The sequence below is a fragment of the Podarcis tiliguerta genome, assembly GCF_965153285.1.
Source record: "Podarcis tiliguerta genome assembly, chromosome: 6".
NCBI lineage: Eukaryota > Metazoa > Chordata > Lepidosauria > Squamata > Lacertidae > Podarcis > Podarcis tiliguerta.
Genome location: NC_139539.1, coordinates 51,306,214 through 51,324,410, shown reverse-complemented (window position 1 = coordinate 51,324,410; position 18,197 = coordinate 51,306,214). Strand labels below are relative to the sequence as shown.

The window sequence follows — 18,197 nt, the reverse complement described above, 5'->3', positions numbered from 1 at the left end:
TCTGAGTAGACCTATATTGTATTGTTATAGAGACTTTGCTTTGTAAAAAAAAACCCCTGTATTAAATGAGACAGGATTGTACTGAATAATTAAATAGAGCAGAATATTGACCTAATACGTTGTATTCAGTGTAGCATTAAGTGAATATTTTAATATTGCCCGTAGATGCCAATGTATGTACTGGTTCTCATCTAGTGCTTTTAACAGTAACTTCATACATTGGAATTCAGCCAATTAAACTTTCTTTTAGGTGCAACTACAGTGAAGGGGAAAGCTTAATTAATTTCTGCATGTCAGACTGCTGCTCCTTAAAGTTGACAAATCTTAGTCTGCCTGATGTTTCCCCTTCCAGCTAGATATCATCTGGTCCAGAACTAAATTGCAGTGCAAGGCCACTGGCTCTTGTTGTTGCCTGGGAATTTAAGGATGCTCAATTGATTGCCCATTTTATTTGCTGGGTTGCTAAGCCCAAGATGGAGTGTCTAAGACAGGTGACAGGAATTGCTGGACTTCTTTAAGGTCATGGATTCCTCCTTGCGAAGAGTGGAGTCTGTAACAGTTTCACTTTTATAATGCATGATTAATATCTTGCCTATTGCTAAGCACAATGCCGTTGTCTGTCCAAAGGTAGTTTGCAGAGGATTATGAAGAGTGTTGGCCAAGGGGAAGTGTGAAACTGCTTTTCGTTTTCATCACCTCATTCTCTCTGCAAAATTTTGACTCTCTTGCTGATTATGCATCGGCTGTTTTCTCATGCACTTGGTTTTGTTGTACTTAAATTGATTTTATTGTATTACCATGAGCTGCTTTGGAGCAGGAGGCTTCCCAGGGACAAAAGGTGGAATATGTGTCATTAATATCTATATATCTATATCTATATATCATCTCCATGCACACTTACCGTATATAAGCTTCTGTTAATTTTTCATAGTTCTTGGATGCTTTTGCCATACTGCACTCTGAGCATCAGTGGCGTAGCGTGGGTTGTCAGCACCCGGGGCAAGGCAAGTAATTTGCGCCCCCTAACCCGTGGATTTGTGCACCCTAACCCTAACCCCCAGATGTTGCGCCCAGTGCGGCCGCCCCCCCCCCATGCTACACCACTCCTGAGCATTGGTACTTATTAACTGTTTGAGCTGACTGAATTGCACATACACAGGGAGGGAACTCAGAGCAGATTGTTTCCTTTAAAGAGTTGCTTGCCAATTTAAAGAGGAGACTGGGCCTCTGAATTGGAATGGACAAATAACTTAATTTCTGGTCTGTGTCACTTTCACATGCGTTCTCATAAGTGCATTTCTGCACTAATTTACAAAAAAATTAAAAATCACATGAAAATTTGCAGTATGTTAAATGTGCCTTCTCTCAAAACACACATTTCTGAACAATTTTTCCCTAGAAACAGGCATTTCTAAACATACTGTACCTCAAAATGCACGGGTTTAGGTGTATTTTATATTGTTCCTGAGCTGAAAACTGTGTTGCAGTGTTGAGAGAAGTGTAACATTTGTTGTGCAGCTATTTTCTGATCCACACCTTAACCTTCAAAGGTGAGGATCAGGTCAGCTTGTATCAGAATGTGTAAAGATTGAAATTCTCAAGCCATCCATTCATCTGAATCATTGCACGTCTCCAGCAGCTCCCCTCTCACAGTGTGCACCCACAGTGCCTTGCTCAAGGCGGCATATGTCTGACACACTTTCTGCCTTGGGCCGTGGTGCTGGTTGAGTCATACCTTTGCTGTTGTGAACATATGGAGGAATTCGAATGCTTCATTGGTCACAGAGGTTGTTAATTGAGCTGTGAAAAAAGTGGTTCCTAACTGCAGGCAAAGTGGAAACAGCCACAAATTGACCTCAAACTGGACCCTGTTCCTCTTTTGAGGGCCATCCAAAAATGTAGGTTTCTTCTGTTCTACACAGTTATTGCCATAGACAGCAGGATGTATGGTGCCAGATGGGCCATTGAGTATATTAAAATATGTGGATAAATAGGCTGTATCCCCCCCCCCCCGCATCTGCTCCAGTGTGAGAGCCAGTGTGGTGTAATGGTTAAGAGTGGTAGACTTGTAATTTGGGGAACCGGGTTCACGTCTCCGCTCCTCCACATGCAGCTGCTGGGTGACCTTGGGCTAGTCACGCTTCTCTGAAGTCTCTCAGCCTCACTTACCTCACAGAGTGTTTGTTGTGGCGGAGGAAGGGAAAGGAGAATGTTAGCCACTTTGAGACTCCTTTGGGTAATGATAAAGCGGGACATCAACTCCAAACTCCTCCTCCTCTTCTTCTTCTCCTCCACTTCTGTTCCTCTAATTCTGTAGTTCTCTTCATCCCCTTACATTCTTTTGCATTTGTACACCTCTTAAGAGTTCACAACCAAATTTTGTATGTTGGTTCCTGAAACCAAGGAGCAGGTTTTCTTCTATGTTTAGATACAGTTGGACTCCATATTGAATCAAGATGGTGGGCTGAATGAACCATTTGGAACTGCACTGATTTTTTGTTTTATTAGAATTCCCAAGCAACACTGATAAAGGCACATCTGCTTTGCCCTTCCTTGGCTGATTTTTGTAGCCTCTTCCTTTTTAGTGTGCCTATGTGCACACAGTAAACTTCCCCAGCTTCTTCGGCTCACTTAAGTCCTCTGTTATTTACATAGTAATTTATACAGAAGTTGCTATTTGAGAAGTGGTATGATTCCTCCTCCTAAAGGTTGTGGGTGGAATGTAGTGCTAAGTGAACATCACATCAGTGCAAGGATTTCTGCTTGCGTGTGTCTCCTAAATCTGTTCTATAGGTTCCTTTAAGCCTCTGGAGCAAATCTGGAGAGGCCATGGGGAGCACCCAGTGGGAAGAGAGAGGGGCAGTGATTTTGTGCAAGCAAAAATCCTTGCACTGATGGGATGCAGTAGTTGAATACCACCCTGTAGCCAACTGAGTTCTACTTAGTGGGCCAGGGTAGACTGAAAGGAATGGGTCTAGGATAGTCATGCCCATTCCTTTTAGTGGGTCTACTATGAATCCAACCCATAACCTTTAAGAGGTGGATCATACCACCTCCCAAAGAGGTAGCATCTTCTCTCTACGTCACTTTTCTTACCTGCCAAAGCAGCACATGCAGGCAGGCTGAGGGGTGGGAAGGAGGTCATTTGGCAGTTGTGGCTGACTCTTGTTGCCTGAGCAAAAGGTTTGGAATTCCTTCCAACTAGTCGCAGAGGATAACTGCCAACAATTTATGAAGCTGTGCTGTCCCACAAAGAAAGTATTTCTCAGGGGACTGAGATATGAGTCGTGTTCCACATTCCCACATCCGTTTGCTTTTTGTTTTGTTTTTAAATACGCATTTCTGTCTGTTTCTCTTAATACATACATTTTTGCAAACAATTTTCTCTTAATATAATGCATTTTAAAAATTAATATACACATTTTTGTGTGTGCTCTTCTTTAATGTACACATCCCCCCCCCCTTTAAGCTGGCCAACAGCGTTGCAAAATTCAGAGGAGTGAATTTCAAGGATAGCAGGTTTGGGTTCATGTATTGAATCTAGTAGCTTCCTGTTAAAATGCGAACCAAATGGATTTCTCCCCTATTCTTGGTTGGATTTATGGTTTTACCATCTTCATTATCCCCAGTCACCCTTGCACAGATGCAGGGCTAAAAATAATTCCTAATGAATTAGGAGCAAACGTTGTTCATTTCTTCTGTGGCCTTGAAAGCCTCTGCTCTGAGAAGCATTAAAAATGTACTGATTAATTAAGCTGGAGAAAAAGTTCTGGGGCTGTGTTTTAATTGACTCGGATAACATTTCAGGAAAGCTTGGTTTGGTCCACAGGCTGCAAGGAGCTCTAGTTGGCTCCCTAGAGACGTAAGGCTCATCCACACTTCTGCTCTTTCCTTGCCTGGAAACTACAGGTCCAAGCCATTTTTCTGCTTGGCCCACACTTTCTAGGCATGGGCCCACTGGTGCCAACTCCAGGGTGCCCAGGCACCCACAAAAAAATTGTTGTGAGTGCCCAGCCTCTGCTCTGCTGCCACCTCCCACCATCCCTGGGTGGCAGCCTTCAGGCCACATACCCCTCTACTTTCTCCTCTCTATCCAGGGCTGCCAAACCATGCCAGATCCTTACAGAGCCGAGGAACTCATGACACACAGCCCTGGTCAACATTGCCAGTGGTAATGGATGGTCAGAGTTAACCTTCCAACAGCATCTGAAACATAGAGAGCAGCCTTCCACCAAGACACCTCCGTACATCTTGCTCAGTGTTGTCAACACTGACTTACAGCTGTTCTTCAGGGATTTGGCCAGGGATCTTTCCCAGCCCCACCTGGAGATATTGGGACTTGAACCTTGGTCCTTCTGTATGCAAACAGAGGTTCTGCTACTAAGCTACAGCCCTTTTGGACGGCCACAGTCTCTCATCTCAAATTAAATGTTGGCCTTAGGGCAATTCTTACTTTTTATCACCCCTCCAAAGTCCAGGAGTTAAAGGCACCGCCATGAATTCCCCAGTCTGGCTTCATTTTGTGTACAGAGGAGTCGGTGTGAATAAACCTAGTCAGATCCTTGTTAACAACCTATTATTAACAGCCGGAATGCTTAATTGCCACCAAATCAAACCTAATAAATTACCTTCCATAATAGAATGGCCAGATAAAATGTGGAGCATGGCAAAAATGGAGAGACCAAAGCCTATAGAGACAAAATATTTTGAAGAGAGATCATTTTAATTTGGAGTGAGGCCTTTTGGTTGGTTTAACATAAATTTAATAAGGGAGCCAAGCAAAGCACTGGCTAGAAGCTGTGCTTCAAAGCCCTGTTGCTCATTCTGGCCGAGGTGAGAAGATGCATTGGGGTGGCGCAGTTACGTTTTATTTATATGCCATACCAACTCCACACAGTTTCAGCATAAGGGTCTGAATCATCTCCCCCTCTGGGAATGGGCTGACTTTGGATCTGCCTCCACTCCTGCAACACTCTGCTATAGGGCCTTGTGAGGACTGCAGCTGTTGGGAACACTGCCAGAGGTAACCTGTGCTGTGCTGCTTTCAGCTGGTGCAGCAGGGATCTCTGCAGTGGTACATGAGTTTTTAGGGGATGTTAGAGATGGATGTGCTGATCTTGCTGTTGATATCCCTATTCTCCACAGGGCTCCTTTCATCCTTCTGTCTTAAAAAAAAAAAAAAAAAAGCCACGCACGATCATGTAGCTTTTCATTTGCATTGCAGATTTTTTTTTTTAACCACCACAAAATCTGGGTCAGTTTAATGCATTGGCCAGCTTCTGTACTAGCTGTTTCCTTTGGCCTGTGCTGACATTAGGGCAGATTGAAATGTCAGGCTTAACGGTCCATTTCCTGGCTATGTGTGGCTGAAGTCAAAACTCCTTAGTGTTAAGACCTAGGAAGGACCAGGGGGCAAAGGAGGAAGGGGACACAGTTGCGATGGTTTAATATGCTATTTGCCCAAGACCAATAGGAGCTATCCTGCTGCCTTCCACACCATTCAAGTGGAAAAGGGACGTCAATTTACTGCAAAACTCTCTTATTCCCCGTAGTGTCACCTCCTTGGTTGACATTTCTAGATTTTTGCAGCTGTCATGTTAGCACAGAAAATGCTTCAGTGACTAGGCAGCTGGGGAATTAGATCTTATGCTCCAAGGCCCTTAAGCAAACAGGGATAAAAAGGTCCCCATGCACCTCAGGTAAGATGAGGAGGGAGTTTTGAAGGTGGGTGTACAACTTTCCTCCAGACTGGCAAAGTTCCCTTTGCCCCTCCTTCTTTACACTGCCACCAACCTCAAATGTAGAGAGTTAAGCTGCATCTTCTGCTAAAGCAGGGATGGGGAATCTATGGCCCTCCAGATCAGTGTTTTCAACCTGGGGTCTCCAGATGGTGCTGGACTCCAGCTCCCGTCATCCCCATGCGCCTCAGCCAGTGGTCAAGGATGATAGGAGTTGTACTCCAACAACATCCGAGACTCCAGATTGAAGAACAGTCATTAGCCATGCTGGCTGGGACTTATGGGAATTGGGAGTCTACCAACATCTGAAAGGCCACAGGTTCCCCATCCCTGGAAGGAACTCAAGGTGCTAATGGCCAGAACGAAACCAGTTTGTTAAATCAGGGTGGCTAAGCCATTCTCAGGGCAAGGGCGGCTTTGACCCAGAGCCAACCCTTGAATGGGTGCATGTGACTGCATATCAAAATGCAGGTGGCTAAAGTGTAAAAGTGGGCATGGTGAGAACTCCAAAAAATTTTCCATCACCTACTGTATTCAGTTAAAAAGTGATTTGAAAAATCATGTTTTTATTTGGTAGGCTGGGGTCATAAACCATTTGGCATCACAGCAAGGCACCCATGGGAATAGCCAGCAAATTTTAAAAGAAACAAAAATTTTAAAAGGGAAAAAAACAGTATGACAGATGAGGGGGTCTTCCTGGCAAAGCCCCTTTTTGTGGAAGGGTACCCCCCCCCATATAATCACAATAGGTTGCTACCTTCAGACTGAAGCTCCTAACAAACTAGCTGTCCAGCTACCTGTCAGGGAACTCTCTATCCAGAGCAGCTCTAGGAAATAATAAAAAGAAAGGGGCCTTAGTTTTACTTTCCCAAAGCCCAGAGGACACCAAATCTTATAGAACCTTGTGAATTCTCCCCAGGACTCATGTGGTAGCTTAACAACTGTGCAGCACATACAAAATAATTTAGCAAGAAATTCTAGGAAATATCCCTTTAAACCAATGAAGCCAGATTGTCAGAGCTTGTAAAGAAAGCAAGGCAACAAAATCACACAGTCTTGCACATAGAAAAAACAACAAAAGACACCAATCTGACTGAGCTGGTTACATTTTAACTGCTTGCCTGGCTGAATTTAACCACTTTCTGCCTCTTTCATAGTCCCTTCTTTACACTCTCAGATTCATGGGATTGCCCTGGGGGTGGGGGAAAGATCCCTGAAAGATCATTAAATTGCATTTGGGGAAAGAAAGGAAAAACCAGTACAGTGTTGCTTTGCAAATGAAAGGGGCTTCAGTGTGGCTTGCACCCAGAAAAAGGAGTGCTGGTGCTTTTACTGGCCTTGTATAGCTCACGACCCGTGCCTATTTCAGCTACCATGGCCGGGCATCCGGCTGTATCCTGCCCAGTTAGAGCTCCCTTTCTGCCCCCTCCTTTCCCTGGGGGCCTGGTGTCCTTGGCAGCCTTCCCTCCCTGCCCAGCTGCTCATGGCAAAGGTGTGATGAGAAGCATCTCCTTCCGCCCATCCAGCTGTCAGAAAAGAGCCAATGAAACCAAAGAGTACAAACAAACTTGACCCAGTTTTGACAGGCAGGGTTTTACAAGAGGAGTTGCTTCAAACCAACACATAATAAAATGGGGTTTTAGTTCAACTAAAATTCCATCATTAGAGATTTCCCCCATCCTTTAGAACACACTGCTCCTAACTCGTGAAAAGGCCATTGCTTTAGGCACATGGAAAAATAGCATTGCTGAGTTTGTGTTGAGTGAGCTGCTTGCACACCAATGTGCCTACCACTGTCCCTAAAACTTGCCAGCTCTTGAGGTTTGACCCATATTTTTTTTTTATTTCAGCATTTGATCTTTAGTTTTAGGATTGCTTTGATGGAAATCCAGATTCAACCAAAGCTGAATCCTTGGGCCTTGGCCAAAGCCTAATTCATGAGAACCTGGCCATGTAGGAGCTGGCAGTACACTCTGCACATTATTCTTCTGTGCACACAGCGTCCACTTTTCCAGTGTCTTCTCACTGCTGATCAGCATGAAAAAGCCAGTGCTGTCAGGCTATGTGTGACTGGTGTAGAAACTGGTGACACTTTCCTCTGTGTACGGATTAGGACCACATTACCAATCTGCATTTCAACATGGTACCAGAGGTACTGTGAATCAACCCTAAGGTGAGCCAGGATCAAGGTTTCAAGGAGTACTGTGTGGCATTTGTTTCAGACAGCAAATTAGTTTGTTGGCAAATGGCAAAACTGGATTTTTAGGGCACTGCAATTAACAGGATTATAACAGGATTATAACAAGTGTACAAAGGAAGACCTACATAAGAAAAAACACCTATGGCATTCCTGGAGGGAGAGTCATTCCATTTATTTGGTTGCACAATAAAACAGCAACAGTAAAAGTAATTACAAACATTTAATATATGAAATGTCAAGGGTGCTTCCCAGCCAAGGCAGATAATTAAGTATTTATTCTCTATAGCTCTGGATATCTATCCACACCAATCTCATGGCTAGGCAGCTATTCCCAGCCCTGCGCTCTAGGGAGCATTTGCAGCAACAGGGGGCCACTCTCACACCACCAGCTTACGTACCTTCCCCCCGACAGATGCACACAGCCAGAAATTGCTCCTGCGTGGAAACTTTCTCTGTGCCTCCCATTTCAATTCCCTCCTGGCTCTGGGAGACAGTGGTGCAGGAATGGTTGGGGAAGCACCGGGCCCTTCACTTGCCTGACCTCCCTCTTCCTCCAGCTCTGAAGTTTCCCCTGCTTCTGATCCTTGCCTCCTGGCTCATGCAGATTCCTACAAACCACTGCCCCCCAAGTTAGATTTCAGCCCCCCTTGCCCCAGGGCACACTTGTCAGGGGCCCGCCAGTCCCTCACATCAAATGATGGAAACAGCTGAATTATAGAAACTCTGGGCAGTTGATTGGGGGATATCTTAGTACACTGAAATTCACATAAACACTAGTGTAGCCTGAACTGGCAGTGAATGAACAGGGAAAAAAGAGCTTGGGGTCATGGTGGATAATTTGATGGAAATGGTAACCCAGTGTGTGGCAGCTGTGGAAAATACAAATTCCATGTTAGGGATAATTAGGAAAGTGGTGGAAAATAAAACTGCCAATATCCTAATGTCATGTTATAAATCCATGGCGTACACCTAGAATGCTGTGTACATTTCTGGGAGCCTCTCCTCAAAAGAGATATTGTGGCGCTGGAAAAGGTTCAGGAAAGGGGAACAAATATTTGGGTGTTTTTAGTTTAGAGAAGAGGGGACATTATATAGGTGTATAAAATTATGTATTATGCTGCAGAAGCGGTGGCAGAGAGGTTTTTCTTTTTAAATATTAAAACCTGGTGTCATTAAGGGAAGCTGAAAGTTGGAAGGTTCAAGTCCTCTTCACACATTCCATCACTTGGCTGTGGAATTTGTTACCCTAAGGCAGAGTGATGGCCAACAACTTGGATGACCTGAAAGGGTGGGATGGACAAATGCATGGAGGATAAGGCTGTGAATGTGTACCAGCCGCAGTAGCATTGTCCTAGTGTCAGAAGTCATATGCCTCTGAACGCTAGTTGCTGGGAATCACAAGAAGGAAAAGTGCTGTTGCACTCATGTCCTGCTTTCAGGCTTCCCACAGGCATCTGGTTGGCTACTGTGAGAACAGGATGCTGGATTAGATGGTCCTTTGGTGGATGACAGAGCCTAGGGCTTGCCGATCAGAAGGTTGGCGGTTCGAATCCCCGTGACAGGGTGAGCTCCCGTTGCTCAGTCCCAGCTCCTGCCAACCTAGCAGTTCAAAAGCACGAAGTGCAAGTAGATAAATAAGTACCGCTCCAGCGGGAAGGTAAATGGCGTTTCCGTGCGCTGCTCTGGTTCGCCAGAAGCGGCTTAGTCATGCTGGCCACATGACCCGGAAGCTGTACTCTGGCTCCCTCGGCCAATAAAGCAAGATGAGCCCTGCAACCCCAGAGTCGTCTGCGACTGGACCTAATGGTCAGGGTTATCTTTACCTTTACCTGGCCTGACCTAGCGTAGTTTCCACCCCACCCACCCCCGAAGGTGCTACAGAGAGGAAGCAAAAGTGTGTGCAGAGTAAGAAATGATAGTCAGGTATCAGGTTGCCAGACAGTAGTTTCCTACTACGTGCCAGTTTTGTGGGAAATAAACCCTTATTCATTTATTTTTATTACTTGAAATATTTATATATACACCATATTTCTCTGGGACTAGTTACAGGGTGTTTTTTGCAATTAAAATATCAAAGCAACACACACACACACTTTTATTTATTGTTGATGGCTATTTTAGTTACCTGTTTTTTCATTTTGTAAGCTGCCCTGAGCATGGTTTTATCTATCAAAGTCAGCATACAAATAAAAGGATGTATGTATGCATTTATGAATACATATGTGTGTATGCAACTGCAGCGTCTCCTTGCCATTTCCTTGAAAGCAGCTACTTTGCAATGGTTGACTCTGTAATCATTTATTTCTGCTGGAATTTTTTTCTGGTTTTTAGAGGTAGCTTTCACTTTTGCACTTGCCAATAGGTATATTCAAAGTGCAAATAGGTATATTCAAAGTGCAAATGTTTGTTTAATCTCTCATATTGCTTTTCTGATTCTTTGCCCGTTTCAAAGTTGGAAGAATTGCAGCATCCCGTTTTGCAGGGTTGTAGAGAATTGTGCAGTAGGCCTCATCCTTTGCACAATTACCTGAACCTGATTAGACTTAGTTTAGAGTAGACACTGAAAGAGCTTCTTTTACAATCTCTTGCATCATTCACCACAGCAATCAAATACACAGGAATGGATTTGGAGTGACTCAGTGCTGCTCTATGAACACTAAGATTGCAAATTGCAACTCCTTCATTTCCTGATGCAGAAAATGAGGCAACTCTAGTTTTTGCAGACCATTCCCACTTCACTCCTAATGCCCGCTCTTCCCGTACATCATGCTGTTGACACCCACAGAGTCTAGCTCAAGATGGTGATACACTGAAGAGAGTTACAAATATAAACATGAATGTACGGGGTTTACTTCTGATTATAGTTAATATTTTTGTAACAATTTCTAGAGGGGTAGCCTTGTTAGTTTGTTGCAGCAAAGTCTAGTCTGGTGACACCTTAAAGATTTAATATTTACACATTTAAAATTTATTACAGTATGATGATTTGCTCTTCAAGGTATCATAAGACACTTGGGTATTTTTGTGTACCTGACAGACTCTGTTGTGCAAAGCTGCTGCAGAGATGAGCTCACTTTGGGTTTTATAATGTAAGGAGCCCTTGTCCAAGCTCTGATGTCAGTAATTCCAGCTTCAAAAACCGGATGAGATTCCAATGCTGTCCATTTTACCGCTTCTTCAGGACTGGAACAGGACTCTGATTTTTGTGGTTTTAGAGCCATCTGCTGGCCAGGATTCATGCTCGTAAATGTGCAATAGTCAGAGTTTGGGAAACCTACACAGGAAAGTCAGGTTCATATTTTGGAGATCTGGAGCTATGAAGCAGATTTTCTGTAGCTTGCTTAAATACATATTAGAATTGGGAGACCATCTGTATCCACATGCATTCTCCCCCCAAAAAAGTTCATTAAAAAAACTACAGACAAAGAAAAACTTCAGATGCAGTGTAGAATTTTCCTGACAACCACAGCAAAGAAAAAAACCACAATATATAGTGTACATAGATTGTTCCTTTTAAGATAAGAGTACTGTATAACAAAATCCATGATAAACAATAGCTTCAAAATACAGAGAACACAGAGGTTTTGAAGATAGAATACAGTTTAAGAGCACACGTGCCTCCTGAACCAACTGTTGAGCGTCTTAGGAAATTACTAAGAGTCTGGGTGGTGCAATGTCATTTAATGTAAAGAATTACTATCTGAAGTTGCTTTTTTCCTGCTTCCTCCTTGACATCATGTCTATTACATTATCAGCTTGTGGATGGGGACAATGTTGCTTTTAAATTTTTGTACAGCACTTAAAAACTTTAGGCATTTTATAAATAATAAAAATAGTTGTTATTAATTTTTTTAAAAAGAGTGATCCAGCAAAGGTGGGGAAAAGTGAGACACTCGAGTGACTTAATGCTCAAACTACATGATAATTTTCTGTTCTTCTAAACTCAATGGCATACAAGTGAATTGTGACAAGTGAGGGATGTTGGGAGTTGTAGACCATGGAGGAGGGTCACAGGTTCTCTACCTTTCCTTCATGCATTCAGTTTAGTAGCTGGAAGTAGCAACCAAATCAATTTTATTCTTTTTAAAGCCAGTACCTGGCCATCTAGCACCAAACATATCCTGCAAATTTGAGCCTGTAGGAGACTTTGACAATTTTGCTGCTTGACGTTGTGCTGGAATGAGGAGTGTATGAGTTCAACAGTCTTGTTTGCCTCTCTCTTCCTAACAGGACCTCCTGGGCAGATGGAGTTTGTTGACTGGTTAAATCTCCCTGAACAAGCACTGCTGGTTGTAAAGAGACTTGTTGAAGCTTTGGAAAAAGAAGGTATAAGAAAAAACTCTGTTGCTGCTAGAATTCATTGTTGCTGTTGTTTGACATTCCACATCCTAAACTGCTGATCAGTATATAATGTTTGCTATTAGTATATATGCAAATTCCAGAGAAGCAGTGGCCTTTGTAAAGAGGAGGCAGACGGCTCATCATTTCTGCCCCTTCGGACAGTGCGCAGTTGGTTCCCCACTTTCATCCCAAGGGCCAGGTCCAACCCGGGCCAAACTTCCAGGGGCCGCATTCGGATAGTGAGCAGTGCTAGAGGCAAAAGTGGACGGGGTCAGAATATTGTGACTGAAATGCAGTTGTTCAAGGAAGAAAGGATTCAGTTTATAAAGGGTGTGTGTGTAAATATAATTGGACCCTTTCTCTTGGTGATGTAATTTCACTGCCTGGAACTTCTTCAAGGCCCCCTTGATTAGTTGACCATTTTTGAATGGTAAGAAAATCTTACTGTGTTTCTTTCTCTCTCTCTCTCTCTCTCTCTCTCTCTCTCTCTCCGCCCCCCCCCCCCCATTTCTGTTGCATTTACAGGCTTAGATAACGAAGCCCTTTACCGATCACCTCCCAGTTCCTTTTGCGACGCTCAACTCAAGCAGCATCTGCTGACAGGTAAGACATGGCTTTGGGGGTTCTATGCAGAAAGCAGCATTCAAGCAGTAAGGTTCCCAACCCCCCCCCAAACTGGAGTTCTCTCCCTGTTGCGAAGAACACAAGCCTTCTGAGTACAGTGGTACCTCGGGTTACATATGCTTCAGGTTACAGACTCCGCTAACCCAGAAATAGTACCTTGGGTTAAGAACTTTGCTTCTGGATGAGAATAGAAATTGTGCTCCGGCAGCGCAACAGCAGCAGGAGGCCCCATTAGGTATAGTGGTGCTTCAGGTTAAGAACAGTTTCAGGTTAAGAACGGACCTCCGGAACAAATTAAGTACTTAACCCAAGGTACCACTGTATAGGGACCACTTATGAACATGGACCACGAGGAGTTAATGGATGTAGATCTGAATTGTGTAGTGCTTATGAAGTCCTCTGCATTGGGTTAAAGGACTAAATTCTATTCTTGGTGCCAGTGCAATCATCAGGTGATTCTGTCTATTCCGCAGAACCTCTTGGGTCACTCTTGTAGCAAGGGGAGCCCCAGCTGATGAACCACCTCTTTTTCAGCTGACAAAGCATCAAAGTAAGTTAAGTAGCTGGGTGAGTTTAGCAGCAGGGCAAGGAGGCCAGGGCACACTACTCTGGGCATACTACTTCTCTCCATGACCTAAGCTTCTAATAAAGTAACTTAAGAAACTTCCCCCCCCCCAAAAAAAAGCTAGCAGGTGTTGTGGGCTTTCCAATGTCCTGCACTGTCTGTCATATGTACTGTCATGAGCCTGTAGCACTGTTGGAATCAGGCTTGGATTTGCTGGCTCAGATGCAGAAGGAAGAAGGAACAGAGGGGAGGATTGTACTGTTGGAACCTGGGTTGGAGGAAGGGGGAACCTCCCCTTCCCGCCCCAATTTCATCCACTTTGGAAAGCGAAGTGGGCCCTCTCCACCGACCCTCCCTCAGTGGACTCTGGGGCGGGTTCTGATCAGCCCATGATGGAGGCTGAACAGGGGGAGGACTACTGGACTAGAGATAGAATAGGAGTGTAAAGCCTTCACAGATGGGAGCAGAGACACCGACCCTGATGCAGCGTACACTTGCAAGCTCAACATTCCCACAAGGCGAGAGAGTCTCATGGGGAGAGCACCCTGCCTTGTCTTTTAAAACTTGGTGGCAGAGGTGGGGAAGCTTATTGGGACATCTTTGTCACTTCCATCCAGTTCTGAACTTCTTGTCTGAACCCTTGAATCCTGACTCCTGAGCTTGGAGTGGTTCAAAAATGCAATATCAGAAGCTCAACTGGAGTGTATGGTTCAGATCAGGAGAGGTACTGCCAGGACCAAGAGGATGCCCTCTTTATTATAATTAAAGGTGGGCTAAAGGGGAAATTGCAGAGAAGCCGAATGAATTTTTTTTGCATCTGTCTTCACAGCAGAAGATACAGGGCAGATAGGGATCTGAACTAACTTTCCAGGAAAGGGAGTCTGGGGAACAGAGGAAAACAGTGGTGGCAAGAGGTGAAGTTCTAGGCCTAATAGAGAAAACAAAAACTGACGAATCTCTGGGTCCAGATGTATCCGCCTGAGAGTTCTCAAAGAACTCAAATGTGAAATTGCTGACACACATACACTGTTTGCTTGTTTGCTGGATTTCTCTCTTGCCCTTCCTCCCGAAGGATTTGGGGTTTTAAAAATCTGTACATACCTTCTTGCTGCATGGTAAATTCTGTTTTTGAATCATTTGGCCACAAGATGGCACTGTGGCACCAGGCAGTGTAGAAGACAGCTCTGTTCCTGGCTGACTGTGTTTGTGAAGGAGGCAGCGTGATGCTTTGTAGCAGCATGCTGATCCACCCTCCTGTTACCTGCGCTGGTTCCTCTCCGGTCTGTTGCCTTTGAGCGGGTGCTGTTTGCAATGATGGGGAGGATGCGGTGTCAGACTCAAGCAGCCAGGCTCTCTGACAGCACAAGCCCAGAGGCTGTCACGCCAGGACGTGTTGCTATGGAGAGGAATCTGACGGGATATCTATATAAAGAAACATGAGCTCATCCATCCTCAGCAGAACTAAGAAGCCAAGTCCCGAGGTACCTTATTGTCTGTAGCGAGGCACACTAGAAGCAGCTGCGAATGTTCTCACATTCAGCTGGAGAATGAAACATGGGCAATGTGTCTTATCATCTGCAGGCCAAGCCGCAAAAAACAATTTTCAGGCTATATCTGTATCTCAGAACCTTCTAGTCCAGGTACATGTTAAAGGCATGCAGCTGGTATTTTTTTTTAAAAAAACCAACAACAAATTTACACACACACCCCACACGTCAACCTGTGGATTCCTCCCAAGATTCAGTAGGGGGAGCCATGACAGTTAAACTGGTGCAAAAATTATGATGGGTTGCATGATATAGGAACACATGCAGCAGTGGGCCATGGTAAGAGCTGGTGGTGTGTGGGACCATACACAGGCAGACTGACACCTGTACACAAAGATCATGGGCACTTGGGGAGAGCTGTCCCCGCCTGCCTTCCTCACCACCACAATCGCACTCCCCACCCCAGCTTGCCTAAACCGCTATGGGGCCAAGGGATTCATAGCTTACATAGGGAGGAAGACACATGGGCACAGGCGACAGTTCAGTGGCAAGAGGGTTTGAGTGGGTACCCATGGCGTGCCACAGTTGAGGGCCTGTGAAAGCTGCATGCAGCCAATGACCTGAAGCTTGTCCACGTGTGGTACACGTGTGGTACCTTGAGGGCAAAGGACCACCCCTTTATGCACACAAGAGTTGCTGAACTAGGACATAAGAGGTTAGAGCTTTATTCCATTGCCCCCAAATTAAATAATGTGAATATTAATTATAAGCTTCTTGTCATTGTGTATCAGTTTGTTTCCTTTTTTCAAAACATCTCCATGGTAGCCACAGAAAAACAATTTGCTCTTATCAGGCTTTGAAATACTATTTTAAACAAAATCTGAGCATCTGGGTGATTGACTGGCTGCTGTCAATGCTGACCTCAAGTGGAAACAAAAGACCTTGTTCCAGCCATTATGGTTCACTCTCAATATAGTGTTTGGAAGCAACGGGATAGATCCTGGACTCATTCCTGTGGCTATATGCTTATGAAAGTGTTTTGTGCAAATGAGCCATCCTTGCAGCCTGCTTTTGGAGATAGTCCTGTGAACCGTGAAAGTATTCCTGACAGTTGGCAGTCTTGGGATTGTCTATGAACAAGTTGCTTAGATGACCAGTTATAAATGCCTTCAAAGTTTTGAAGCCACAGAAATCGCTTCAGCTGCAAAATATTACATTAGAACAGGCCTTGTGTTAGTTTTTTCTTTGCTGAAGCTGAATGTCTCAGTTCAGTTGTGCTGAATTTGTGCAGCTGATTTCCACTTTGATATGCAAGGCAACTCGGCTAATTAAAGTCAACTTGAATGAATTCAATGAATTTTGACCTCGTTAAATAAGGAAATTAAGTGTACTCAGTGAAGCCGAGTTATGTGTGAACATTCCCAGGGACAAGTTTTCCAATGGAAAGTCGACTTAAGACGTCTGGTGAATGAATTTGCAGCTGCACATTATGAAAGTCAGGGTTTCTGTTGTTGTTATTTTCTCTACATCCAGTCCTCACTCTTGTTCAACATGGGTGCATTGCACTGACACAATATTTATTCCAAGCTGAGGCCCACACACAAACACTTCCATCCACATGAAACTATTTATCTAAGACCCAGAACAAGAGCATGCATGTCCAGACTGTCTTAAAGTTAGCACTTTCATGCTATGTGCCCAGGTTCCTTGTTAGATTATGGACACCATCTTGATGCAACATGATTATAATTCACTTCACTCTTGACATACTTCAGGTACTGGAGACGATGTTTGCCTTGCAAAAGTATGGTTGTTGTTTTTTGTGTTGCCATTAATATAGATTGCTAGAATCAGCCATGAAATGGGATACATTTTTTTGCAGAATAATTTCCCCCTTGGGTTATCATGGAGATAACTATGTATATGTTGTTTTCTCCTGTAAGGGAAAAAGTAATAATCCACATGCATAACAGAGGTACGTGCCAAGTTGCCTGTAGAACCTCTAATCTCTCTAGGACAGGCAGGTAGGGAACCCTATCACTCTCCAGATTCCTAACATCTCTGACCATTGGCCATTGTACCACAAGTTCCCCTGCCACTGCTCTAGAATAATGGATAGATGTGCCTCTCCTGCCCCAACCACACATGACACTTCACAAGCACCATTATAGTAGAAGCAATCATTTTTCAGCTGTTCACCTTACCTAGCCAAGTGGGAGCCTTGTTGTGCTATCTAACATGGCTGCCATTTTGAATAATGCACTTCCTGCTTCTTTGCTGCCTCATTCCAATTGGCAACTCAAAGGAGGTGAGGCGGTCAATGTAGTGTTGTATGGGATGGGGAAATGGAGCTGACTGTCTCCTTCAATTTGAAAGTCAGTTGGGAGGAAAGGTCTTCTCTAACTCCACTATCACTTTTCATACTCCTCCCCGAAGCCCTCAGAAACTGCCTTACCCAAACATAACTAACTAGCAGAGGGATTTTGAGCTGTAATCTGGCACAAAAACTATGTGTGCTGTAGTGTCTATAATGATTTTAATTCTTCTTCTCCCACCAGCAAGAGGTTGGCTTCTGAGACATCTTGCTAATTTTGGTTACTCTAATTTGACCCTAAACCCTTGATACCATCAATGTAGGACGAGTTAATGTTACATAGTTGGGCCCTTGTGAGAGAGAGGCTGCCTTGGGTGCATTGCTGGGCCCTTGTGTGAGAGAGGCGGCCTTACTGTCTCTCTGGAATGTGAATTATAGTAATTACTGAGGTCTCCTCTGTCCTCAGTTGGCTGTTGCTGTGATTCCCTAGGACCCTCCTTGTAAAAGAAGCTAGAATAGATGTTTACACTAGTGGCTGATAATGATATGTGTGTAATTGCGGTACATTTTCATATCCAAGTGGCATGATGCTAGACGCACAAAATCAAATGCCACCATCCAGTAAACAGGTGTGTGTGTTGCACCTGTGTAATCCATCCCCAGCAGCTGATGTGTATGGTGCAAATTCTGAAAGAGGTGCTTGCTGTCCACTGTCAAAGGTGCTATACAGCAGCTGCATTCACTGTCTTGCCTCTCCATAGCACCACTGGTTTAGTGCAGATGTTGCAGGGATTTAAGAGAGCCACAAAGATCAGGAAAGCTAGTGCCACCAATGGCTCTCCAACCCAACTTAGTGAAATCTCAGTCAGTCAAGGCAAATGGTTTACAACTTGCCAGGGTCACCTCTTTTGGGAGGAAGGGCATGTAA

General features: G+C 44.2%; 1 protein-coding gene across 3 annotated transcripts in view; it reads left to right on the top strand.

The window, feature by feature from the left end:
* Positions 1-18,197, top strand: part of LOC310680796 (phosphatidylinositol 3-kinase regulatory subunit gamma) — a 237,361-nt gene that overhangs the window by 6,710 nt on the left and 212,454 nt on the right. For all 3 annotated transcript variants that reach the window (XM_083447788.1, XM_083447786.1, XM_083447787.1), the window contains exons 3-4: positions 12,169-12,264; positions 12,805-12,882. In XM_083447788.1, coding sequence (XP_083303914.1) covers positions 12,169-12,264; positions 12,805-12,882 — 174 coding nt within the window. The remainder of the gene's footprint in view (positions 1-12,168; positions 12,265-12,804; positions 12,883-18,197) is intronic.